The sequence below is a fragment of the Erithacus rubecula genome, assembly GCF_903797595.1.
Source record: "Erithacus rubecula genome assembly, chromosome: 1".
Classification (NCBI taxonomy): domain Eukaryota; kingdom Metazoa; phylum Chordata; class Aves; order Passeriformes; family Muscicapidae; genus Erithacus; species Erithacus rubecula.
In genome coordinates, this window is record NC_136658.1 from 3856197 (window position 1) to 3883362 (window position 27166).

The 27166-nt window shown below is 39.7% G+C and overlaps 2 protein-coding genes across 2 annotated transcripts in view; one reads left to right on the plus strand and one right to left on the minus strand.

The window, feature by feature from the left end:
* The window catches only part of DCAF6 (DDB1 and CUL4 associated factor 6), a 71862-nt gene extending 52128 nt beyond the window's left edge, over window positions 1-19734 (minus strand). Inside the window, exons 1-2 of the mRNA XM_079316272.1 lie at window positions 19443-19734; window positions 4266-4327 (exon numbers count right to left, since the gene is read on the minus strand). Coding sequence (XP_079172398.1) covers window positions 4266-4327; window positions 19443-19536 — 156 coding nt within the window. The 5' untranslated portion in view covers window positions 19537-19734. The remainder of the gene's footprint in view (window positions 1-4265; window positions 4328-19442) is intronic.
* A 437-nt stretch (window positions 19735-20171) lies between these two features.
* MPC2 (mitochondrial pyruvate carrier 2) lies at window positions 20172-26895 on the plus strand. The gene is made up of 5 exons (XM_079308957.1): window positions 20172-20402; window positions 23348-23388; window positions 24889-24973; window positions 26053-26164; window positions 26656-26895. Exons 1-5 carry the CDS (start codon window positions 20297-20299, stop codon window positions 26693-26695), a joined length of 384 nt encoding a protein of 127 aa, XP_079165083.1. The 5' UTR covers window positions 20172-20296; the 3' UTR covers window positions 26696-26895.
* The last annotated feature ends 271 nt before the right edge of the window (window positions 26896-27166 follow it).

Genomic DNA, 27166 nt, shown 5'->3' on the forward strand with positions numbered 1-27166 from the left:
TTGCCCTAAAGAAACCAAAATGCTAATTTAAGAATACAGGAATAGAAACAAAACCAAAACACTGAAAAAACCAAGGAAGCTACTGAAGTCATGATATGAGAAAAAAAGTTAGCACGAAAAATAAAACAAATTGAGGGGGTGGATGTTTATATTAATGTACAAATCCAAAATCTGAAGGACAGCAAAGCAGAGAAACATTGAAAATGCAAAAGGGAGACAAGATTATCTAAATTGCAGCATCACAAGTTTACACAAGACATTATTATCCTCCAAAATTCCAATTTCATTGCAATGATTGCCTCAGTTGAGCAATTTCAATATACCCTATCCTGACCAAAGTTGTTAAAAAATAAAACTGAAGTAAGATGACATAACCAAATGTGTACTAGAGGTCAGTAACCAAAAAGGCTTTTTTATTCTGTACCTAAACACCTCCTCAGCATTGCTGGCAACAAATAACCCCAAAAGTAACAAAGTTTTCCAGTGAAAACGTCTGACCAACACCAAATAACCCAAGTAAATTTGCATATGGATCACTAAGAATAAGTGCACAAAAAGCCCAGAATTTAAAAAAGTTCTCATCACATTCCATGGTAGCAAACCCACTACTAAAATATAATGTTAAACAAGAACTGGTTAGAAAATTGGGTTTTATTTTGAAAAAGCTACATGATGTTTTACCTGCACTGCCACTCAACAGCCAACTAAAAGCATATTGTAGCAGTTCCTATTCTGAGAGTTTGGAAACCTTGGGAAAGGGTGCTGGAGCCAGAAGGAAGGATACATCAAACACAAATGACAGACAGTTACTAACAAGGTATAAAAAGTCAAAGGATGTATAATTAGCTTTTTTCTATTAAGTAGTCCACATTATTAATTGCATCTAATTTTATTTGCCACTCATCTAGCTTTGCAAGGAGCCAGCAGGCACTTTTGATTCATTAGTCAATTAGCCAGATATAAATTTACTATCTCTGTGTTTTCCTCAAAGACAATGCAGGAGGCAGTGCAGCCAATCCTTAGAAAACCTAAAAGGCAAACTTCTCACTTTCATGCAAAGTGATATCAGAATCAACTCTTGTGAGCAGAAGAGATTAGCAGAATACAAAAACAGAAGAAAATAAATAAAATGTCTGTAGATATCCAGAATATCAGGAATGTCCCCCAAGCAAAGAAGGGGGTGAAAAAGGCAGTGCTTTTCATCTGTGGAGTACAGGGTGAAAACCTTGTTTCTAACAGAACACAAAGCTCCTATACTGGTTTAAGCCTGGCTTAGAGGACTAAGTCTGAAAAGGACTTGTTCCTGAATGCCATGAAGGATGCTGGTTTGGTTTTTTTTATTGATCTGAATGCCTATACATAGAAATGAGAAGTTACTCCTTCAGGTAAAATACTTTATTTCACAATGTAGTATTTACTCATGTCAAATGCTTCATCTACATCCTGCATTTCAATCTTCCTCAGCTTTCACAGGACAAAAATTGGAAGAAAATAAGCTGTATTTTTCCTGCAATTCAATATGGTTTAGAGTTTTTTTATCCTCTGCTTTCCTCAGACTTCATTGTACCCCATCCAGATTGCTTCTCTTTCAACATTTCTCCTTTGGATTTAATCACTTCATACAGAACAGCTCACCTAACTCAGTACATTTCCTCATCTTCTTAAATTCCCTTTACATCTAACACAGAAAATGGCAAGTTCTGGCACACAAATGATCTTACTGAATTTGACCATGTGAACCTTGTTGAAAGAAGCAAATCCTGCCCTGGAAGGATGATATGGTTACTGCCAGACATCAATAATTCTGTAGAACCAATTCAATTACTTCACACACTACTGCTAGAAACTGTCTTCAAACCAAGGGGAAAATGGGACTGTTTCAAAGAGAATTGCCCCTAAACTAGGAGGTGAAAATACTCAGATTTTAAACAAAAAGGTGCTATGGTATTATCACTGTTACAAGAGTTTGGATATGTGATGTAATTCATGGAATATTCCCTTCTTCACAGATATCCTGCCTGGGTATGATTGTACACACAGTTGTATCTCCCACAGGATCTCTCGTCTCTGTAACAGGTAAGAACTTGGACTTTATTTTTATCCTCAATTAGTAAAAAAATTTCTTGCCTTAAGTAAGTTGTCCACCGTGTCCAATTACACAGCATGCTTTATATAGAAAATATAAGTCACAACTTATTCAACAGAACAATGAAAAAGTTCTTAAAAACACCAATTAACTAAAAAATTATCAAAGAAAGCCCCACATCCCTGCCATCCAACCTGCATTAAAAAAACCCAACCACCCAAAAACCAAATCCAGCAACACCTTATAATAGATAATATAGTATTCATTCCCCACATTTGAAATACATGCTGATCAGCAGTTGTAGGAAGAAGAAAAGAAAAATAAAATGAGCTTAATTACCATTGATGGTAATAAGGAGTTTAATCAGTACATGCATTGTAATTTCATTGATTTCTATTTCACAGCTTTTTTTAAAACAAATAGTAAGAAATTATATTGAGTGGTTGTTAGCCTTAAAGGATTATTCCTTTCCAAAGACCACACAGTAAATGAGGTAAGAACTCCCAATAGCCCATTCCTTAAAGGTGGAGAGTTCTGAGCAAATTTAACTTCTAAAGACATTTTTTCAAACTGTAGTATTTCAGAACTGTATTTAAATACTGCAGTATTTTAAAAACCTGCAAATAATGCTGTAAGTTTACAATTTAAACATTTTCCACCCACTAAAACAATTAGGCCATATGTTGAAGCATACTTTCAAAGCCCACACAATCAAATCAAAATTAGTTTTCAAATACATATCCATCAGGTAGATTCAAGCAACACCAACAGCAAATCTGCAATTTCTATTACATGACATGTAATTATCTGCAGATAATTGAAATAGAGATCAGTCACTCAATTTTTAACAAGTGGTGAACAAATATTGTTTTCCTATATTCTCTTTTAATAGGAAAAAAAACCCCTTTTTTCACAAGGAAATAATAAAAAATAAAAATCCCTAGTCGACTTCAGGAAAAGAAACTTGAAAAATTTAATCTTAAGTATTTAAGGAGATGAAACATTTCTTAGAGAAGAAATTCAGAAGTATCACTGTTACAATCTCAAATATAAAAATTAATAAATACACATATAATCATACAATTGTTTGGGTTGGAAGAGACCTTACATGATCATTCTTGTAGCATTTCTTGCAAAAAAATGAGAAATGTATGCATTTGTTTTATTACATCAACACCATCTGTACCAGAACATTAAATTTATAATGTAGTCAGCACAGGAAAAGTAGCTCACATTTTATACACATCAATTCTAATCCTGGCCTTTCCCAGACTTTCCAGACCCACAAAAACAAAGGCACATCAAAATTATACTTCTGATCTCAACAAGGTTGGATGTTAACAACATTTGTTCCATAAAACTACTACTGTGTTAGTTAATAATGATATCACTCCTTAATTAAAGTCCAAGCAACTCAAGCTAAAATAATCCTTACATTTGAACAACTTCAGAAATGCACAAGGTAAAGTACAAAAGCTGCATTTGCATTTTTTTTAATAGAATACTTTCATTTTTCAGATATCTTGTACATCAAATACTTTAGCAACCATGAATTTCTGCTTTATTCCTCAAAAGAAACATGGCAGGCCTCTTTGTCCTGAACCTAGTTTAGGTAAAACCTTTTATTTAAAATGATGTTTAAAAATATTCAGACTCCTTTCAAAAATTAATAGTTAAATAAGTAATATTTCAAGTTATGTTACTGCCTTTTGGGAAAGCTTATTTTTGTTTTCATTGTCTATAAGTGAGAACACAACACTTGATGATTTGCTTTTTGAAACTGGAAAATAAATCACTCAAAACACTAATAAAGTTTAAAGTCGGCACAGTATAACAAAAAAAAAAAAAAAAACTTCATTTCAAGATTTAAGATAAGTCCTAACTGAAAACGTAGGAATGTGTTTAAATGTCAGGAGAGATTAATTTAATCAGCAGTAGACACAGCATTAAGATACAGGAATGGGATTTTGTTTTGCTTCACAGGTAAAAGTGTCAGATATTCAAGAAGAAACAAATAGCTACAGAATTCAGATGTAGATGTCAACAGGCAGAGTGGCCCAGCTCAGTTTTAATATACAAATATAAGATATTTGCCTTTTTAAGTTGAGGGACTGTTACCATGGCAATAAAATCACAATTTAACAATTTTTAACAAACAAAAAAGCAACAAGTGACTTACACATCCATCATGGACATTCAATGTTGCTTCAAGTTTTAATCTTTGGATAAATTCTCTTCTCCCTGTGAAGAAAAATATCAATTATGCAATTTTTAAAACCTGAAGTAGTTAAGAGCCTGCTAATGACTATTCACAGGTAAAAAAATCTAAACAGTATAGAACCAAAATAGAAATTTAAATCTTGAAACAATTCATATGGTTCTCATTTTACAAACCCTAAGACAAGCATGACATTTGCTGGTTCTTCCACCACCTTTAATAAGGATGCAGAAATGGCAAAATGAACTTTTCACAGGCTGATGCTCCCTTTAAAACTAACAGCAAGAAAACAGAAATTAATCCTGTGGTTATTTGGTTCACTTAGCTGACAGGGAGCAAGTATAATATAGTTCAAGCAGTACAACCTTTGCATTTGAAAAATTAACATTTAAGACCAGTAACATTCCTTTTCTTAAAAATGAATTCTGTGAAAGGAAGAGATGAAGGATAAATATGAAATCTATAAACACATATTAAGACAAAGCCCCAGGAACTTTCATGTCCTTATACCCCATATACAAATTGATTTACCACTGCACTCAAAACACTACTACACTAAACACATGAAGAGGGAAAAACAAAGTACATTGACAAAAATGTGTTTTTTTCCTGAACTAGATGTTTTAACACATGGCTCCACCTCCCAAATTATACTGAACCTAATATTCCCCAGAAAGGACTTTCAGAAAAGAAAAATACTGATAAACCTAATATTTTTAACTTCAATCCCAAAAGCTCTTAAACTCAACTTTTTATTCTGTTAGTACATCTCTCAGAAGAAAAATCCAGGTAAGAGCATCAGACTGTAAGTCTTTGCCAGGCTGCACTCTTTCCAAATATATAACTGTGAAATTCACTAAAATTAACCTTAAAAACCAGGAATCAGGAAAAGAACAGCAACAGAATCCACATCTGAAAAATCCTACATTTTGGGACTTATTTTGGTTTAGCTCAAGGCAGAACCATCACAAGGTCTGGGATAGAGACCTTGGTTTTGCTGGAACTAGAAGCCACCTCCAAAATTCAAAATAGCTCATAACACAGCTTAAGTACCACATTAGATGAAGATCATACTTTGGTAAAATATTTTTTCTGTTTCAAGAGGAGGTACTTGGTGAGTGAAATGGTTATAAAGCACTTAAAGCACACCTGAGACAGCTTTAAAAAGCTAAAAGCCAGACTTCTCTCATGCCCCATTTTATAAACATAGAAATTGTGACATCTCAGCTGCTACAATTTCTGTTAACAAGGAATAACTTTCTTATTAGAGAAAGATTAAAATAATGACATCTTATGCAACATGTTCTACTAACAAGAATGTATCTTTGATTAGGAATATACATCTACCTAGTTCACTGTGCTTTCTTTACCACTCCTTACCCATTTTTCCTCCCTCCAGGAACAGACTTTGACTAGAGATTCTTAATAGCTGGGTTATTGTTCCTTTCCTTCCTTTCCTAATCCTCTTATTTTTTTCAAATCAAATGATTTCCACGTTCTCAATGAAGATTTTTACTTTCAGGTTAATTTGATTTCTTCAATTGCTTGTAAGTAAATGTGAATGCTGAGGTGGGGAATATCACCTGTTACATGCTTGGGTATGCAGGTACACTTTGTATAACAGAAATTTTAAAATTTGCTCCTGTAATGCAAAATACAGAGCATTAATACACTACCTCCAATAGGATAACTTCATTAAGAATTTAGAACTCATAGGCCAACACAAAAATAAGAAAAAAAAAACCCCAGAAAAATCTGATAGCAGTGGATGATTGCTGGGCATTGCACCACATGCATAAAGCACATCTGGAATGAGGTGATGTCTGCAAAGCAACAGGCAGGTGCTTGCTGAGAATCCTCTGTACACACACACCAAAAATGATTCAAACTAATTTTTTAAAAACAAACAGAGCAACAGATTTTTCTCCTTCCTGTATGCTCTGGTTTTAATTCAAATGACTTAAACCAGCAAGTAAGAAACAGTAACTGTGTTCTAATCACACTTTCAGTTTCAATTTTTATTTCTTTACAGAAATCTACTGACAAAATAAGATTTGAACAACTCATTGTTGTTAAATTAGGATTTTTTTTTGTTTTGTTTTAATAAGAACACAGTATCCATACAAGTTTCATTAAACCAAAAGTGCAGACATAAGGTGTCTCATATACTCAACACTTGGCCATTTTAAAACATTAAAAAATTGTTATGTTTGCATACATGATTTGTTATATATGTGTTTAGTTATTTATTCTCTGATCATAAGTGGTGCTTTTACTCTAAAGTAAAAGCCTGAACTGCATGAATAAACTGATCTGAAGAAAACACTGTCTCTGCTGTTGTTACAAGCTGAGTAAAGTCAATGAATTTGTGTTCTTTGCACTTGAGCAATGACTCCCACAGGTTCACTGGGCTTGATAAAAATGCTCATCAATAAGTATTAGAATTTGTCACTTGAATATGTTTGTCACTGATCCATTTTTATGACATTGAAAAGAAATTAAGAAACAAAACCTCTTCATTTGTTTTGTATTTACTCTTCAGCATCTCAGCTCTTATTGCTGGACTTCCTAAACCAGATTCTCCATGTCTCCATGTTTGCTCTCCCAAGTGACAAGAATCTTCACAATCCTTAATTCCATTCACCTAATCCAAAGGCTGCCTGTTCCCTCCACCTTCCTACCAAGGCAGCCCTCCTGGGGTGATGATGGATAAAACCCAAGCTTTTAACAAAACTCCAAAAGTTTGTTTTTTGTTTTTTTTTTTAATATCAGCATCACAACCTCTGTCATGTTTAGATTTTTCCCACCCCAATAGTGAGTACAGGCTCTCAAGCCAGAAACTATTCCTTTTTCCCTTAACTGTGTAGTACCTCTAGAAAGGCATTAGTTTAATTCTGTGAGGGTGCTTTAATATATTGTTTGCTATATTCAAATAAGGCCTGGGACACTGATGAAGTGATCAAGCTGTCATCACCAAGATTATCTCACTGGACAGTGGAACACACTTGGGGTTTGGTCCAAAACTGCTAAAGTGAATTTATCAACAAGTACACGAGAAAGTAAAACAAAAAAAAGCCCTGTAAAATTTCAAATAGCTGTGATGACCTCCCTGTGAAATGTTTACATAGCTGAAACTTGGAAATCTACCAAGCTAATGCTCCACCCACCCATTTTCACTCATTATGCACCAAGTGAAGCCTCAAGGTTCAGTGCCACTCTCAGTATGATGATCAATAATATTTTCAGTTTTTAGTCATCTACCCATTCTTACCAAACATTATGCATTACAGAAGCCTCAAGGTACAGTGAAATGCTCAGTGCAGTGATCAATAAATTTTTTAGTTTATATTAAGGTGGAGACTATGGGACCATTCTGTGTATGAAAGAAGCCCCACCTTGAGTCGTTCATTATACAAATTAAAATATGGGAAAGAGAAGCTGCAGCTGTTTCTTTGTAACTTTATTTCTTCAAAACATCCACTGTGCACAAGGTCAAACCAAATGCTGCCTTGCAACTCCCACCTGGAGAATTCCCCAACCTGGGTGTCTGGGCACATTTACAGAGCTCTAATCTCACTTCAGGGAACAATATCAAAATACAACAGCATCCCTTGTACTCCCCACTCACAGCCCTTACGACACCATTTAAATCACAGTCCTCAGTTTAGGAATTGCTGATCAGGTGCTTTCTACTTGCCTGTTTTGGCAGAGAGAGACACAAACCTTCCTTTTGTAAGCAACTTAGTCAAAGCTGCTTCAGAACTGATGACAGCAGACAAGTTAAACCTCCACATATTTTAAACTGTGCTCCAGAATTTCCCATTGAAGAAGTACAGATCATTTCATGATGAAGGTTTAGCTTTAAAGAACACTTGTGCTCCACAGAAATGTAACTAAACTTTGATCCAAAGCAGCACCAACACGGTATGGGATGCTAAAAGCCAAGCCTTAGTCAGTAATAGAGGCCATTTATCAAATGAACACTCGTTTATATCAAGCTGGCTCTTTGCAGGGCCAGGTCCCTCTGTGCTGGCTCGCTGTGACATTTGGAATGCCCCAGTTTAAAGCTGAAATGGAGCCAGCATCTGTTCCCAATGCAGAGCACATGTTATCCTGACTCTGAGTTTCAAAACTTCTCTTGCTTTTCCAGGCTACAGTTTAGGCATTTCTGAAGTAACTCCGTTTGTATACAGCTTATTCTGCTGGATTAACTACATCAAACTCTTCTGATCCACATCTAAATATAATTTTTCCAGCAACCAGAATTCTCCATATACCATACAGTAAACAGGACTACACACAGGATGCACTGAATTAACTTTCATCAAGACAAGTTAAAATTCTTGAAGATTAATTAAAACCTTAAAAATCACTTGTTAGCTATGTAGGCTAACACTGGCCCCATTTTACAGTCATCGAAACTGTGACACAGGAAACTCAAGCAATTTATCAAAAGAAAGAGTAAACCAGCAGTACTGCCAGAAACCAAATCCATGGGTGTGGCCTCCAGTCCTTTGAGCAGGGTCCTGTGTTCTATTTCTTCACTCTTCTGCACTAATGTAAAAATGCCAAAAATTATAGCTCTTGGTTCTGTCAATGTTTAAAAGATTACCTTTCAAAAGATTATGATCAAGTACTTCATTATGGTTTAAGTTCAAAGCAGGTAATTGAAATTATTCTCTTTTCTTAATGATGCATCACAAAGCCTGAAAGTATGAATGCTACAAAGAAAATACAAAGTATTTTTATTGCCTACAAAGAGACTTCTTTGTCATTTTGATACACCAGAGCTTTGCAACTAACCAGCCAGCATCAAACAACTTGGTACTAACCAAGCTTTTACTCAAACCCTAAGACAGGCTTAAGCAATGAGCTTTAGGTATTAAGAAACCCAAAATTTTCAGATATTATACACCAAGACAAAAACTATAGAAGACAGGACACTATGCCCTCAATTATAAATCAGCAAGTCTGTAATATCTCATAGTGGGTATATTAATACAAAATCTGATTAAAAAAAAAAACCAAACAAACCACAAAATAACACAAAAAAACCACCCCCCAAAAACCAAAACACCAAAAAACAGATCTGCTGAAGTTTTGGAAAAAAGCAATGCTATACATTTTAGGGTAACAAATAAGCATTTTGGAAAATACTTATGGTTAAACTTGCTTGTACAGAATCTGCAAAAATAGGTTGTTATTATTAATAATAATGCTCTTACCAAATACTGTAGGTAAGAGCACAGATAAAATGTGCATTAGTAGCAATGGCTGTAATTAACTTTGAAACATCTTTTGGATACTGAAAGTATCCTCTCCCAAATATAAGCCTCCAACTGGGCTCTGTAACTGGCAAGGTTACAACCACTTGGGCTTTAAACCATTGCCTTTAATTTCTGTTTGATATTTATCATGGTTTATGCCTGAGAGATTACATAAAATTCAGCTATATTAATATGAAATGTTTAAGGTGTCAGTGACAAAAATGTAGGATCAAGTACAAGTACCTTTCTCAGAGAAGGCACTTTATCTGTGCTACACTGACTGGTGCTAAGTGGATTTCATTCACAAGTACACCACATTCTGACAGATATCCTTTACACTTCCCCTTACACTGCCCATATTCAGTCTTCTGTATTGTTCTTGCCACAGACTGCAAGTGAGATTTTGTGACAGGAGGAAAAAAAAATGCTAGTTTTCAGCAATTTTAATATTTATTCAATCCTTTAAAGTAGTCCAGTGATCAAATACAAACTACTCAGAGACAAAAGGCATTTGAAATTTTTATATTATGCTACAAATATTTCTAATTTCTACAGAGCAGAGGACAAGAGAAGCTCTATATATGTAAAATATAAGACATACCACCTTATTCCTCTCAACAGAAAACTATCTGACACAGCTTAAGTGATTAACTGGATGTAGGATTAACTACATGCAAAAGCTTTTGCTGTTTTATAGACCAGCACTAAAATAGAACTCCCCAAGAAACACCTCAAAATTATAAAACAGATACCAACACAAAAACAATAGTCATCAGATCAAGAAATACACACTTGTACCCTGCTTTCTTCTCCAAAGAAAAGTCAAAGTATTAAATTAACTGAAGACAAAAAGAAATATTATGCAGATTGTTGCAAGTTGGAGTAAACAGCATTACAGTAAGTTTGAATGTGTCTTTGGAAATGCTTTCCTTTGACTTTGAAAGTCTTCATCTGAAACTGCTATGTGGGCAGCAGTGTTGAATATTATCTTATAAAAATGACATCAACATAATAATCCTGCCAATCCTTAACAATACTTGAGGAAATATGCATTAGGCACTGTGCTTTATGCTCTCAGGTACTACTGATCACTGTGACACCTGAGGTTAACTAAGAGCTCCACTTTCCAGCAAGAAAAGATGGTATTTAGGAAGTGGAAATGTGGTGTTGTTCCACCTCAGTGCAGAAGTTAAAACTGCTCATAGCAGAACCAGGGTCTCTCACCTGCAAGTACTCAGGCAAAATGCACACTGGAGCATGCACAATTGCTGGGGGAAAATAAAAAATAAAAAATAAAAAAAAAAAGAAAAGTGGAATCTGCTTTTAAGAGAGCATTCCTTGCAGGACTGTCCTCTTTCCTGCTGAGGAGGTGTGTGCCCCCACTGCTGCCATCACCTTCTGCTTGTCTCACTCTGCCACAGGACTAATCCCAGCAATTCCAGACAAAGGCTCCAGGTAAAATCAAAGCCTACTATTTAAAGTTAAGCTAACTCAATACTCATTTTAAAACAGATTAAGAAGTGATTATACAGAAGCTTATCAGTATATCTACAGATATGTCTTCTAGCAAAAAAAAAAAACCCAGGACATTCCTTTCCCACAAGTGAAATCAAGAACTTGGACAGCATGGAACTGAATTAAGGCATTTAACATTCTGCACACCTGCCTAATTTAACATACCATTTAATCCTGGGTAGTAAAGGAATTGTACACTGTTAGGGTTGTTTGGGGGAGCTTGGGAAATAAATATATAGATGCTTAACAGATATGGGTCACAACCCCATTAGATTACAAATGTAAACACCAAGAAATTGGCAGGATTAAAGATAGATTACATCAAAAGTTGAGCTCAAGTAGAAAGCCAAGTCTTGATAGTAGATGACTATTAAGTTAACAGTGTACTGATATAGCCTAATTTATCACTGGCTATTTAAAAACAGATGGAGGGGGAAAAACCCTTACTTTTAAAAATGACATTTCCTGTTGCATTAAACAAAATGGATTCATCCTCAATAACAAAAAAAAAACCAAAAAAACAAAAAAAACCTGTTTAACTCCCAAGACTGTTTTTTGGTTTTTTTTTTTTTTTACTGAAGAGAGTTCTCAGGACGTAACAGTGTTTTTAAAATAAAAATGAATGAAAAAGGAACCAGATTTTTTCCTCATTTTCTAGAAAGGTAAATAACTGGAACACACTACAATAATTGTAACAACAAAGCAATGCAACCTAAATAAAGAGATGGGTTCAATTTTAACAGGTTTTCATTTTGGTGAAGTTTCAGTAGTTCAAAAAGGGTTGAACAAACATTGATGGTTCAGAACACATGAAGCTCACAGGAAAGAGAAGGGACAGATTCTCATCTTCCCCATGATATCTGTTAGAGAGCAGCCAGCATTAATGACACATTCAATCTTCCCACAGGAAAGGCTGCAAATCCTTGAAGAACAAGATGTGGAAAATAAGGGGTTATTAAAATTCACTGATGTGACTCAGATTCCATCTCATGATATTCACATTGAATATTTAATAATTCAACACACACTAAAGCATTTGGGACACATCTGAATCAGCAGCTCACTAAGCCCCAAAGACATAAAAAAGCTGAGACTTACACTCAAACAGTAAAAAATCCAGCTTTGTTCAAAGCCTGGCATAGTTTGTGTCTGAACTGATCCTTTTCCTTACTGCCAGGACAGGACTGGTCTCAAGTGTCAACAGGTTCTTGATACATGATCAGTTCTATCCCACTAGACTATTCTGGGGATGCTCAGGGATAGAAGATCAGGAATCACATGCAAAGTCACAAGAACTCACAGAGCTGCAGTGCAATATCTTGGAAGTGACTGAACACAGACAGGTTTAATGGTCTGCCCTAATGCAGTTAATGGAAGCAATTCAACTGGAAGAAAGCTACAGGGGAAAGAAAAATTTAAATAAATAAATAAAGGACAGAGATCTAAAGGATCTCTCACATCACTGCCTCATCCTGAAATACAAATCCAGTACATGCTGTACACGACTTGTTTTTACAGCAAGAGACAGCTTTCATGTATCCAAAGCTCATTATTAGAAGATCAAGGTGCAACTTAACTACCAAGCTGTCTGAAACACTCAGTATCAAGGCACAGACAGTTATTTACAAAGCAAATACATTCCCTGTACAAAAAAAGCACACAGTGTAAATTCAATTAAACATTGCAATCAAAAATGAAAATATATTAGAAGTGCACACAAATATCTGCAGTCTCCAGCTGTCTGCAGGAGAACTGAGGCACCAAAGGATATAAAGCAAATACATTTGCATCCTAAGACTGAGTATAATTCAAATATTATAATACATGTAAAGCCTTTGGACTACAACCCACTTACACACACTCCTACTTCCTGGCAGCCATTAACACACATGATTAATGCTCTGTTAATCACAGATATTACACATAAGGTTAATCCCTTAAAATCAAAAGGTACATCTGCATAGTTCCACCCATTTAAAGAAATTATGACAAATCTGCAGATAACTTAAAAGGCCTCCTGAATTTCTGAAGGACAGAAAACCAGCAGTCTGAAACAGTTATACAAATTTTTCATCATTTCTTGCTGGCCAAATACAATGCCAGAAATTCACCTTCCATTTTAGTTCATATGTCAAAATACAACAGCAGCAAAAAAGTTAGTGGTTTAGAATATTAAAACATCAAAACTCAGGAAGTAGATTCATTGAAAAGTTCTGATCTAGCCAGTAGTATAAAAATTAAAAAAACGAAACAAAACAAAACAAAAACACAACCCAAAAAACAGGTAGGTAATCCCACCAAAGAACATAATAATGTGATCCATAAGGGTCTACAGTTTTACACAAACTGGTGTATGTATATAAAAAAACCAGAAGCTGTGCTACTATCAATCCCCAGCACCCTAAAAGCAAACATTGGAAATCATTCTCTTATTTCAGGACAGAGTGACAGAAGGCACTGAGTAATCCCAGACCCTGCATGTAATTTTTTTTTTAAGAAAATACACAAAACTTATCATCAACACATTATTACTGAATGGATGCAAAACAGGACAACACTGAGGAGAAAGAAGCAGTAACAAACCATAATGATTAAACCACAAAACACACAGGAAGATGTAACTGAAAAAAGGTCAGTGATACTAACTACAAGCAAAGATTTCTAAGATAACAGCAAAACAAGCTATCAAATTTACCTAGATAAATGCTACATGACCACTTGCAGGTCCAAGTGGCTCCTGTCCTCCACTCCCATAGCTCAGTTAGTCTGTGGGTAAAATAAGCCTAAAGATAACAGAAGGCTGATTAGACTGAAATTAAAACTAAGCATTCAGCACTCAGGCCACAGAAATACTCATCTAACCTTAATCCTGCCTCCCAGTCCACATCTCTTTCTAGTTTTCTGATATGTACCAAATTATAACCAGCCAGCATTTTTTAATTTGTTGTTTTGTTCAAATGATTCTGTTACACTGTGCCTTTATTATCCTTTACTGACACTAAAGGCTTTAAAATGGGTGTCTTTATTATCTGAGCTGATTTACTTTGAAGTAGGAAAAAAAAAATCATTATTCCTGTATGCTAGGATCACCCCTAATATCTTTTCCTACAAGCTGTTTCAGACATATATATAGTGTCTTTCTGCTCCTTGGTACCAATTTAAATGAGATACTATCAGGGAATTCATTTCAGACACAGTCTCTTCATTAAACTCCAAATTCAATTTGTTACCAACAGGTCTCAATGCCACACTGTTCTTTCAATAGCCCATCTGTAATTTTTTAAGCCTTGCTCTTATTAACAAGGGAAAAAAAACCTCCAAGATATCAAGTTTAAGGCAATACCCCATCACTGTCCCCTCTCATGTTTTTTTCAATTAAAAAGTTACATTTCTTTTCTGCAATGCTATTATGCATCTTAAGCTTTTCTACACAACCAGTGAAGATTCAATGACTACACCAAATTTCCTGCTTCCTAATGCTTCCTGCCTCCTTCCAATATTAGACTGAGCAAATAAAAACTGTTCCACTGATGTATTTTCCTCCAACTCATTCATTACACCGTGAACTTCAATTCTGCTTCTGCCTACTTCTATTATTCAGAAAACATTTCTAATGAAAAAAACCTGGGGAGTTCACTTACATCTTTCTAAACACTTCAGTTAGTCATGTTTCACAAAGTATTTGATGTGTGATAGAATATGTCACTACAGAACTGTGCTCTCATAATTGACCATCAGGTACATTTATAATGCTTCTTTTTCAAACAGCATTTAATCTGTTAGACTTGAAGAAAAAAAAAAAAAAACATAAAACACCTCTACCAGATCTGGAGTTTAGCTGTGACAATGAGTGTTTTTAACTGTTAGGAAAGAAAATTAATTCCAGAGGTTTAGGACATGAAATATAACAGTGTACCTGAAAAAAAACCCCACTTAAACATCAAAAGTATTATGCAAAGAATTTAAACAGAAAGGCTGATTAAATACTCTGCCCATCTCCAAGTTTGCAAGAGCACCAGCTACAAAGCTGATCATGTTAAAGCTCTCTGACCCTTCTTACTCCACGTTATTTTCAAAGACCAAGATACCACATGTTAAAATATAGCTGGAGAAAAAACTGGGGAAAATAATGCCTTTCTTTTTCATTGTTCTTCCCAGCATTCAAGTTTCAATTCTGCTGGGTTTGGTTGGTTTGTTTGTCCAAGAAAAGCAAAAGAGAATGAAAGTTTACAGTGTTTTAAGGAAGCACTTTAATTTCACTCTTGGACTCTGGGCAATGTATTTTAGGAAGTACCAAATGTTCAACAGCAACACCCAATTCTATCTTCATTCAACCAGACACTACTAGTTTTATAAACTGATATGAATGGAAGGCAGTCAACAGCAAAGTTATAAAAGCTATTCTTGCCTGTTTTCCAACCCTACTTATGAGCAGGGCAATCAATTAACTTCAGAACTGTAATTAGTTTATCCATATAAAGAGGAGGAACTATTGAAACCTAAGTAGTTTAGTAAATTTTCCCTACATATAAATATTCACAGATCTCTTTTTAGTAATAACTGCTGAAGCTTTACAAAATCTGATCACAATCAACCTAACTACTGGTTTCCTTACAGTTAATTTTTTACAGACTTCAAACTTTTCCCAAATCTTAAAAAACAGTATGATAAAAAACTTAGTTCGATATGAAACAATCCTTAAAGAAGGGGGAGTAAAAACTCACAGGAAAGCACCACAATGTTATCTCTAAGATATATACTAAGCTTAAAAGAAAAAGAAGGAACGAAGACTTGAGAAAATAGGATCTGCATGAAGATATTAGAGATTTGAAAGAGCTGATTATTTTGATATTTGTTTCCATTGTATCAAGTACCACAGCTTCCAGCAACCACTCTGAGCTAAAATACAGCATCAGTTCCTCCTTTTAGACTGAAAGACTTTCTCTGGATAACCTGCTAAAATAGACAAATTAAAATAGACAGCAAAAATAAACCAACCAAACAAAAACCCCAAAACAAACAAATAAAAATGGAAAAGTCTTCATTCTTCCTCCTGTCTAAACAGAGCCATTCTCAGCAGCAGGACCCCTCACAGAAAAGCAAATAAACCCATCACATTAAATAATTCAAAGGAATTATGGATCCCTCTTTCTTGAAGAAATCCATGCTGCCATTTCTCTAGTTATTGTTATATTATATAAATTGTTATATGCTATATTTAACCCACACAGAGTCCTTTATTGTGCTGGCACAGAACACTTTACCAGCCACCAGGACAGGTTTATTTACTGCTGCCTGAAACATTGCCACAATGATACAAAATTGCAAAGTTTGGCGATTCTTGTGTAAGTATCCTGAGTAATTACACTTGCCAACTTCAAGGCAGAATTTAACACGGATATTACAAGTTTGCCCCAATGTTTTTTCAGGTTAAAAGCACCACCACGTGCTGAGTCTGAAACTCGGTTTCCATCTGTGAACCAGCAGCAGGGCTCTTCCCACCAGCACCAAGCTATGAGGATGCCTAAACTGAATAAAAGAAAAGAGTTACTGACAGCCTCCCCCAGGCTTGGCTTCCTCTGGAGACCTCAGATACAAGCACTGGCTGAAATTGAGACTAATTAGCCACAAATGCTGAAGGAAATGCAGCTAACACACACATTGCTGAGACCCACATCTTCCCCTCTCATCACAGCAGGAGCTCTCACCAAAGGATAACATCTGAAGGACACATCCCAGGGATGCACAAAACAGCTCCATGAGCTGTTTCTCTGGAACTCTGTCCAGAACTGACTGGGTTTCAGAGCAATTATTTAGGGATCCTGCAAAATCAGACAGAGTTCTTGCAAGGCCATAAATTCCAGGGGGGAGCTATCTGTGGGAAGAGGTACATTACACTGATCCTTCCTGGAGCAGCTGTTTTCAGAAGCTGAGAGAGGCTATTTATAGAGCACCACTTGATTGCCAGTTCACATGAAACTAAAACACTGAGTAAATAGGAAACAGCAATTAGCTCTCAGATGTCTTCCTTGAAAACATGGTCACTGTCAATATTTCTGATATTTTACACTGTAGGACAACACAGACATCCCAGTGAAGGGCTCATTACACCATCCACATCTTCCTCCCAACTGCAGTGTTAGTCATGGACTTGCTATAATGCTTTTCCTTTGATTTGCTGGCTGAAAAAGTGCAGCAAGCATTGAAGTGATACATAAACTGCTTCATTTTGTACTGAGATCCATAATTGTTCAGACAAATTTGCAAAAAAATTTGCCCAAACCAAAACCAAAAAATGCACATGGACAACGCCTCAAGTCTCCCAATATTACTCCTAAGTTAAAATGAAATTCCTGTCCTCTATTTGTTCTGCCTGCCAGACTGCTGAAACACTACTAAAAAAAAAAAAAATTATAAATAGTAAGCAGCCTTACTTTCCACACAGAGCAGATCAGTGGCACCCATCTGACCATTACTGTCTTGACCAGTGGGACAGAAAACAAAGCTCCTACATAGAGCTGGAGCCTGAAAGAGAAAAGACCCACACCTACACTGCCCTGCACATAAAAAGACACTACAACAGGCCTCTTGTCTGGCAAATCTGCACTTGAACAGCCATACTTGACTAGCAGTCAAATTAATGGGTTTATTAAAGCCATAAACACCATTTGGGGTAAAAGTGTGGTGGTTCCACAAGACAAGCACACCCTGTACCAGCCCCCTGGTGAAAAGCAGGAGGCACTGAGCATGTCCTGCCACCACCAATGCAGATCTCAACATTAATTCAGTGGGAAGGCTCTCCCAGGTCCTATTTTTTCAAGGTTCTAGAGCAACAGAACTTCTTTAGGTGAAAGGAAAAACAGTAAATATGAGACCTTAACCAAGGCACCAGAGTTTTGTTTTTAACTAGAGTTATGTGCATTTTATTGGAGCAGAAAAGACATCTTGGTAGGTCTGGGAAGATGATTTTAGTATTTGAACTCGCAGAGACACAAGCATGTAAAAGCAGCAGAAAAAAAAAAAAAAAAAAAGTCTTCTTTAAAAAGAAGGTGCTTCTTCAGAATATGCACCCTAAAGTCCTAATTTTAACATTGAGCTTTTCTGCTCCAACTGGAGCAGACAACAACAACAAAAAAAAAAATCAGTCAGAAGGATTGATCACTAAAAGTTAGAACAATCCTCAGCTAAGGCTTGGCCAAGCACAGCTTGAGACATAACCAAAATCAAAAGCAGCTAGATCGTTAGTTTTCGACCTTTTTTTATTTTAGTTCTCAAAATTTCTTTCCAAGGGATTCGTGCACTGCACACACACACACACACACATATCCTTCCCCCTCTAACGGGCTGAAACTTACCAGCAATAACGTCGATTTCCTCAATGACCCTTTTGTGAATTACTGAGTGCTCAGGGACTATAGACAGAAAACTCCCCGAGTGAGGCTCGGGAATGTGATATCCCACCTTAAATTCCACCAGGGAAAAAACCAAACCACAGACCATTTCCACAGATCACAGCCTGAGAGGCACAGGACGACACTCGTTTTACAGCGCTGTAAATCAAGCTCCATCTCGAGTACTCCAGGTTTCTACTCCAAGGCAGGAATTGTTTCTGCCACACGAGCACAAAGAAAGCGTTCCCGACCCACCGAGCCATCTACCCTGGAGAGACACCCTCCCAAAAATCCACTACAACACAGTGCCACACTTCCGAAAGCACGTAAATAAATACCGCTTTGAAAAAAATATTTTTTTGGCAACGTTTTATTTTCTTTTTTTTTACAGAACCTGCGCCATGACAAAGAATATCGATATTCCTTCACGCCACAGAAACCTCCCCGCGGCCTGGGAAAGTGGAAGTGGCGCTGGCTGTAAGTTGGGAAGCGGGAAGGGGCCGGGAGGGCACAAAGGGCGGGCGGATCGGCCCGCACCGGGCGCCTTCAGCCGCCCGGCTTCTCCCGAGCCATCATCCCGGAGGCTCTACGGGCTTTGTTCGCAGCTCAGCCCCGCTAAACCCGGACCCTGCCCGGCACCGGAGCTGCTCCGAGCCGCCGCCCAACTTCCCGGCTGGATCGCCGCGTGCAACAGTTCCTCCGGGAAACAGGGGCGCCGCGCACCGGGGAGCGGCGGGTCCCGGCGGGCCCGGGAACGCTCCGGGAGCACGGAGGGACGGGATGTCCGGGACCACCTCCGAGGGCGCGGAGGGTGGATTTGGAGAAGGCGTCGCCGCCCCACACGGGGCACAGGAAACTTCGGAGCCGCGGGACAGGAAGGGGCTGCGGGCCCCCTTCTGCATCGGTGGGGCGCCAAGGACGGCCGGAGCTCACCCGCAGCACCCTCCCACACACGCCGTTCTTACCGAGGTAGTGCCTGCGCAGCAATCCGGGCTCCTCCAGCCCCAGGGTCCGCTTGCGCACGTCCCAGAGCAGGTGAGGGCAGCGCCCGCGGGACATGGCCCCGCGCGGGCGGGAAGGGCGCGCGCCGAGCCGAGCGGGGGGGGGTGCGCCGGGACCGGCCGGGCGCGCGCGATCACCATGGGAACCGCCGAGCGGGCCCCCGCGCGCGCGCCCCGCGCCCGCCTCGCGCCGAGGCACCGACCGCGAGCCGGAGGCGCGGCGGGTCCGGGCCACGCCCGCCGCGCGCGGGGTCACGCCCACCCCGGCAGTGGGGCCACGCCCACCTGGCGGGAAAGGGGGGCGCGGGGGCCCGCGACTAACGCGCGTCTCGCGCGAGCCGGTGACGTCGCCCCGCCCCGGCTGAGAGGAGGGCGCGTCGTGGGCGTGGAGGGTGACGTCAGCGCGCTCCGCTCCGTCCAGTGAAGCGGTGTGAAGCCGTAAAGCGTCCATCTTGGCTTTGGGCGCTTTCGTCGCAGCGCGGAGTTCCCCGCGACGACCATCTTTAGGGGCGGAGGGAAGAGGCGGCGGCCATGTCTGAGCCGGGCGGCCGTGCCCTTCCCGAGGACGGCGGGCGCGCCAGTCTCCCCAGGGGGCGGGGCCAGCGCGCAGCCAATAGCGCGGCGCGCAGCGCTCTGCCCCGCCCCGCCCTCTGCGGCGGCGGCCAGTCAGAGCGCGGCCTCCGGGTGGGCAGGTCGGGTGGGCGGGGCATGGGCGGAGCAAGGGCGGACGGACGGACGGGGGCACGGGAGGCGGCCCCCGCTCAGGTCCCGCTCGCCCCTAGGTGCCCGCTCGGACCCCGCTCGCCCCGTCCCTCGCCATGGCGGCCGCCGCCGCGGGGCTCCGCGCCTCCTACCACCGCATGCTCGACCGCATCGAGCTCATGCTGCCGCCGCGGTTCCGGCCCTTCTACAACCACCCAGCGGGTAACGGGCGGGGGTCACCTTGGTTCCCGGTTGTGCCGCGGGGAGGGCGGGACGGGGGATGCGTTCCCTGCGGGTGGCGGGCGGGATCGGGGCCGCAGCACCGCGGTTGGGGTGGCGGTGGCGCGGGAAAGCGGCCCTGGAGCGGGCCCCGCTCCGAAACGGGGAATTTGTTGTGTTTGTGAAGGGCCAGCGGGGTAATGGGGCACGGCCCGGCGGCTCCGGGATGGACGCGCTGCTGACACTGTCACGGTACCGCGGGGGGGATGCCACGGGTCTAAAGGGGCCTGGAGGCCTCGGCAGCCGCTTCTTTCAATAGGATATGCTGGAAAAACCATAGAATCGTGGAATGCTTTGGGTTGGAAGGGATGTTAAAGATCATCCAGAGCAGGTTACTCAGAGCCCGGACGCTTCAGGGCAGGGGAGAGCCCTGCCAGGGTTCCTGTTATTGAATCGTGCCCTGCTCAAGGAAGGCTGCCTTTGCTTTTATTTCCTTTCTGCTGCATCCACACTTCTCCCAAAGGCCACTCGTGCCCTTGGTGCATCCTCTGGAGGACTCCCGTGGGTGAAGAGTGAGTTCCCCTCACCTGACCTACAGTTTACCTTTCGGTGGGCAAACCTGGGGGTTTGCGTTATCGGGAGAAACGTCTTGGAAAATGATCTCGTTCAGATCTGTTTGTCATGTAAACAAATCGCGTCGGTTGTTAAAACGAGCGCCCGATAAAATCCTGGCATTCCATAGGCTCTGTCCTCACTGCTTTGTGTCAGTGTCGCAGGCATCCTTGACTTTTCACCTACCAGGAATATGCACTGTGAAAATGGACTTTAGTTTGTGGTCAGTTGCTCTTTCCTCTTACAATGGCCCTTTCTTGGAAGGAGAATCGCTGCTCTAACGAGTGAAAAGTGCAGTTCTAAAAATGTTTGATTTGTATTGAATTCACTAGACCAATATATTTAACATTAATGTATTGTTTTTATACATAAAGAGGCAACATGTCCATATATAAACAAGAAAGTACAGAAACTGAACCCCTGCAAATTCTATTTTAGCCTTGAAGGTGTCTGTGAGAAAGTTATGCAATAGATTTCGCTCTGACTGCAGGAAAAAAAAAAAAGTGGGTTAAAAATGCAAGGCTTTCTTTTATCTCCAGTGACATCTAAATCTCTAGTCTAATTCAGGAATATAAGCGTCATTGTCATGAAATTATAAATCACTTGTGAGGCAGGAAGGACTTTCTGGCACTAAGAAAGCTTCCAGCAAAATAATTGATGCCTGTTAAAAACTGTTTCTTTGGCTGGCATTGCTGAGGACAGTGGAGAGCCTGGCACACCAACTCCCCAGGCTGCCATGGGAAAGTGTGGGCTGAGCTTGTGCTCCCTCCCCTTGGGCCTCTCTGGTTCACTGTGCCTGACTAAACTCCAGTTTTCAGCACAGAGACTTCTTATTCTTATTAGAAGTCGTAAATTCTATAAACTGGTCTCATATGTGATATCCAAATTAGCCTCTGGTGTCCCCCTGCTCTCATGTGCTGCTGTCATATTCATCCTTGAAAAATTCTGGATGTCAGGAGCTAGGAAGAACTCACCCAGGCTGGGTGATTGCTGGAGTGTCTCCAAGGAGAGGTGTCTGACAGTCTAATTACAAAACTTGGCTTGGTACCTTCCCTCTCTCCAATTGTTTCATAGTTCTGCAGTCAGCAGTTTGAAATGGTTGAGTTTTCTATTATTAATAAAAATTAATGTCAGTCTTCTTGAAAACTCTGCTGGCTGTTAAGGGAATAATAGTTTAATAATTTACACTCAACCCACATCCTCTAGTACTCTAAATCTGAACTTGTGTTTTAGAATAAGATAAATGTTAGTAATTAAAGCTACTCTTCAAGATTGATTTGTTTATAATAAGCTGTATTTGCAGTCTGATACTGACATACCAAGTAAGTGCCCAAGAGAACAGCAAAGTTTGTATCTTTAAAGGATAAACATTAAGCTGCTGTCCAATATTCAACAATATTAGACAAAAGATAATGTGCTTGTAGTTATTAAATGTAGTTTGAAACTTGATCACAAGCAGGGTGGGTTATAAAGGGCTTTATGCAAGGCTGCCAAGCCAGTTTTTATTTCCCAAGTCATAGTTTTAAACTTGAGGGTGGTTAAAACTGGAAGTACAAGTAGTTATTGCAAGGTCTTTTTAAGGCTGAATTCTGAGTGAAGAAATAGCTCTCATAAAATCAGACAATCAAAGTCCTGGTGGTTACTCCTACATAATATATTAGAGTGAAAAGCTGGCTTCATATTGCATGTTATCAGAGTGCTGAGCAGTGACCTAAACATTAATGTTTTTTGATAAAATTAGAACAGTGTCCTGTTTCACAGGGAGGTTGGTACTTTGGATTGTGATCTCTCATTTTTGATTTTGAGCAGATTAATGATTTCTGGCATAGCTGTAGGTGTGGCTGTACAGGGCTTTGTTTTAACCAACCAGATGCTATTTTAGCACCACTGAAAATGATATGTATTTGTAAGAGAATTGTTTTTCCTCAGGTTCCATGCCATTGGATTTTTCTGCCTTCCTTTTTGATATTTCATGCTCTTCCCCCATAATCCTCCTTTGCCTACTGGTAGATTTTTTGGGTGTTTTCCCTATTCCTAGGCCTTTTCCTAACTCTTTCAATTATAAATGCATTTTGCCTGCTCTGGCATCCTCAACTGCTTAAACATGGACATACAAAATCCTATCCAGTTGCAGAAATGTGTGGAGGTTGATGAATTATGAGTAGTAGGTGCTAAAGCTTGTACAGCAGTAGAAACTGCTAATATAAACAATTCATTATCTAAAAAAAAAAAAAAAAAACCAACCAAAAAACAAAAATAAAATAAACTTACCATGGCTATTAAAACAGCCACGTCTTGCTAAATAATTTAACTTATTTTCTTCCATCCTCCCTCAGGTCCCAAAACAGTGTTTTTCTGGGCACCTATTATGAAATGGGTAAGTACAAGATGTCAGCTGGTGTCTGGGTGTCAAGCCCAGGGCAATCTGCAGCAACTCACTGAGCAAGCAAGAGTTTCCCAGCAGATATTTGAGCCTGTAGAAAGATTAGAGGGAGGAACAAAATTAGCCTTAATAACAGATAGCAGACATGAAGGGGATACAGTGTATAGAAAATGCTTTGTGGAAGAATTGTGCTTTTCACTGAGTTTCACAAAGGCTTTTCTCTTGTGAAATACCAATTGTTGCTTAAGGTAGGCATGAGCTGGCATGATGTAAAACTCCTAAAGCCTGTGTTTCTTCTGAGATTGAGGAATTTGAGAAGAATATTAAGGAAACCAATTCTTAAACCTCATGGCTTGAAGGCAGGCTGAAGCATATCAGAGTGCAAGGTAGTCTTGACATAAAAGACAAGGGCCATTGTGGCTGCTGGTGGTGCTCTGCCTCCTGTGAGGTTCTGCTTCCCACTTGCCCACAGCCCTGGGCTGTGTTTGTGCCCAGGTGATGCAAATGCCACCTCCTAATTCCCTGTGCTCCTCTGAGGTGTTGCATTGATGCAGATAAACCAAGATATCTCTGAACCCACCAGGGTTTGATCTTCTTGTTTGATAACAAGCAAGGATGTAACCTGCTCTTACCACTGCCAGCTGCTTTGTAACTTTGCCATTGTGAACCCCAACTTTTTATGGGCCACAGGGAACACATTGTCCTCTAAGCTGCAGTTTGGTTTCTCTGTCACTTGTCTGGACTGGAACTGCAGGAACCATGGTTAACCTTCTCCTTCCTCAGAGGTTCTCCCTGGAAACACCCTCCTGAGCCTGAGCACACAGGCAGCTCTGCTGTGCCCAAGGAGTCCCGGGTGAAAACATTAGGATTATCTTACTTAGGGGTTTTGTTTGGGGTTTTTTTGTGAACTGGTGTAACAGGAACATTAAATTGTATTTCCAGTAGAGGGCAATAACACAACAAACAAACCAAGCAGAGTTTGCTACTAATATCAAGTATATCAGCCAAGCTATTCCTCAATCCGTATGCAAGTTTTCTAATACTGAAATTATATTTTAAAAAAGCACTTTTATCCCCTCAGATGAAGCTGAGTGAATACTATATAGGTTGTTTACCAGCAGTATCTTAGCCTGACCTGTGAGAAGAAGGCCCTTATTTAATAAGCCTCTACTTGTTGTATGAAAACCAGGGTGGGTTTTTTTTCAGCTGCTTTCTTAAGCAGCTGTCTTTAAATTAACCTTGTTCTTGAATTAATACAAAACTGCCAATGCCTGGGATTTTATTGTGACCCAGTTGTAGCTGCCATAACCATGTTCTTTTTCCTACCACAAGGGACTGGAAGGGTCTCCCAGGGTCTAATTGCTCACAGAATGCATCCCATCTCCTGCATAATGCAGCAGGATAAGCACTGAGCTGTGAAGCAGCTTCACCCTGCAAAGCTCTTGATCTGCTACAGGAGTCCCAAACTGGTGCTGACTGAATTTCTCTTTGCAGGGTTTGGTGGTTGCTGGACTGGCTGACATGGCCAGACCAGCAGAAAAGCTCAGCACAGCACAGTCTGCAGTACTAATGGCCACAGGTAAAGCTGCACTAATTCCATGTTTTTACACAGCACCATCTCAGAATCTTCCATCAATACTATTCCACTTCTACAGAAAGCCTTAATTTTAACATGCTATTTAACATCACTGTTGCTGTTGGGTGATAATTCTAGGACATACCTCTACTTGCTGTTAAATCAACAAGCACTCTGTAATTATGTAACAGTTTTCTATACCTGTCTTAATTTGGAATTGTTCAGTGCAAGTTGTTGCGAGTTAGGACATGAGTGTCAGCCCTTAAGTTACCATGACACCATTCATTGCAGTGAGTTACCTCCTTTCCTTCACATCAAGTAATTTTAAAATCAGTCCAGGATATGGTGACTTTTTTAGAACAGACTTTAAGGAATTCAAGAATGGCAGGGTAATTACACTAACGTAACTGGAAAGAATTTCCAAGTGTTACAAGTAATTGGAAGCAGTGGCACATGGACACTGCTGCCTGCCAAGAATTCTCACACTGGCAGAAATAATATTCTGTAATCCTAGAATCATTTAGGTTGGGAAAGACTTTTAAGATCATGGAGTCCAACCATTAACTCAGGACTTCCAAGTCCACCATTAAAATGCATCTCTTAAGTGACAAAACTACACTTAATATAAACACCTCCACACTTAATATAAACACCACTTCACTGGGCAGCTTTTTCCAATGCTTTTCCTGTCTGAAAGCGTTCTCCAGACTTTATTTTGATATCATTTTGCATAAGTTTTGCATAATCTCCAGTGTAGTACAGCAAGCTGGATATACAGCAAAATACCACTACCCTGCAGCTGTGCTTGAGAATTGAGGCTGCTGTAGACTACAGAGGATCTTTCTTTGATATTCAGGCTATGACTGACCTAACTGTAGCTATTTTAGAAAAATGCAGTACATACCTGTAGGTGTCCCACTGGCACTTTTCACTGAGAAAAACAGTTATAAGCAAAGCAGTTGTCTAACATGAAGTTATGAACTTTGTTTACTTCAACTGGTCCATGAATCTGCCTCCAAACTTAGGGAAATATCTGAATATTTAATTTGAAATATCTTTAAACCTTCCATTTTCTTCAACAGGCCTCATTTGGTCACGGTACTCTCTGGTGATTATCCCTAAAAACTGGAGTCTGTTTGCTGTGAACTTCTTTGTTGGCTGTGCTGGTGGCTCCCAGCTTTTCCGAATATGGAGGTATGCATTAGTAATGATACAACTACAGCTAAGCATTAACCAGCAATTTATAAATGCTGCCAGCCTCTGTCAGTGCAACAGGGAGAGGAACTGAACCATTCATGAAACATTACAGAATGGTTTTGCTACATTGTTAGTTTCACAGTTAACTCCGAGGGAAGCTGTAAATATTTTCAGTCTAGCTAGAGCAGCATTGAATCGTGTCAGTTCCAGCTGGATCAAAGTATTTTTAAGCAGAGCTGCATTCTTTTTTAAAATTGTTTCTTGAGGGAAACTTTGGGAGTTTTCTGGCTTCAGTACTGGCCAGGAATGAGGCAAACTTAGCTACTTTGGAACTTCCTACAAGAATTAAGATAGCCTATCCCGAGTTTCCACCCTCAAGTGCATTGTCATTTTAAACCTCCTCTGCTGAATAGATTGCTAGGAAAACACTGTTACTGTTGCTGATGTTCTACTCTATTCTTAGCCTGTGCTCTTTTTTATTCCTATAGGTATAATCAGGAGCTAAAAGCACAAAAGCAGGTGCAGTAAAGAGATCCTTCACCCAACAGGTCAAAGCTAGCAACGCACAAACCCATCCCCATGGGACCTAGCTTCACTAATTTTAATGTTTTTTCCTCTGAGAAAATCAAAGAGAAGATTTAAATGTCTAGAGAGCAAATGTTTTCTAAGTGCAAATAACAATCAAATATCTCCACACATTTAAATAAAGGGCAACCTTTTAAAATGAAGGTGGAATTGTTTGTCTTGTACTGTCTCTTTAAAGAAACTGTCTGGATTTTGCCTAAAAAGAGTTGCTGAGCCTCACCTTATCTGACTCCACTGAACAGTGCTGGGAGTGACACAGTACTGGTGACAGCCAGAGCCTCAGACTGAAGTGATCTTTCCTGTCACAGTCAGGAAACCACCTAGGTGAGGGTTTGCCATATTTAGTAACCAACAGTGGCATTTGCATTTCATTTCCTCATGCTCTTCCTTCCCCGTAAGGACATATGTTCCAGC

Bases quoted from the DNA above. Each gene is read 5' to 3' on its own strand.
- MPC2 (XM_079308957.1), top strand. From the start codon at position 20,297: ATGGCGGCCGCCGCCGCGGGGCTCCGCGCCTCCTACCACCGCATGCTC. The intron at 20,403-23,347 runs GTAACGGGCGGG...ATCCTCCCTCAG, and splicing joins CTTCTACAACCACCCAGCGG to GTCCCAAAACAGTGTTTTTC. The intron at 23,389-24,888 runs GTAAGTACAAGA...TTCTCTTTGCAG, and splicing joins GGGCACCTATTATGAAATGG to GGTTTGGTGGTTGCTGGACT.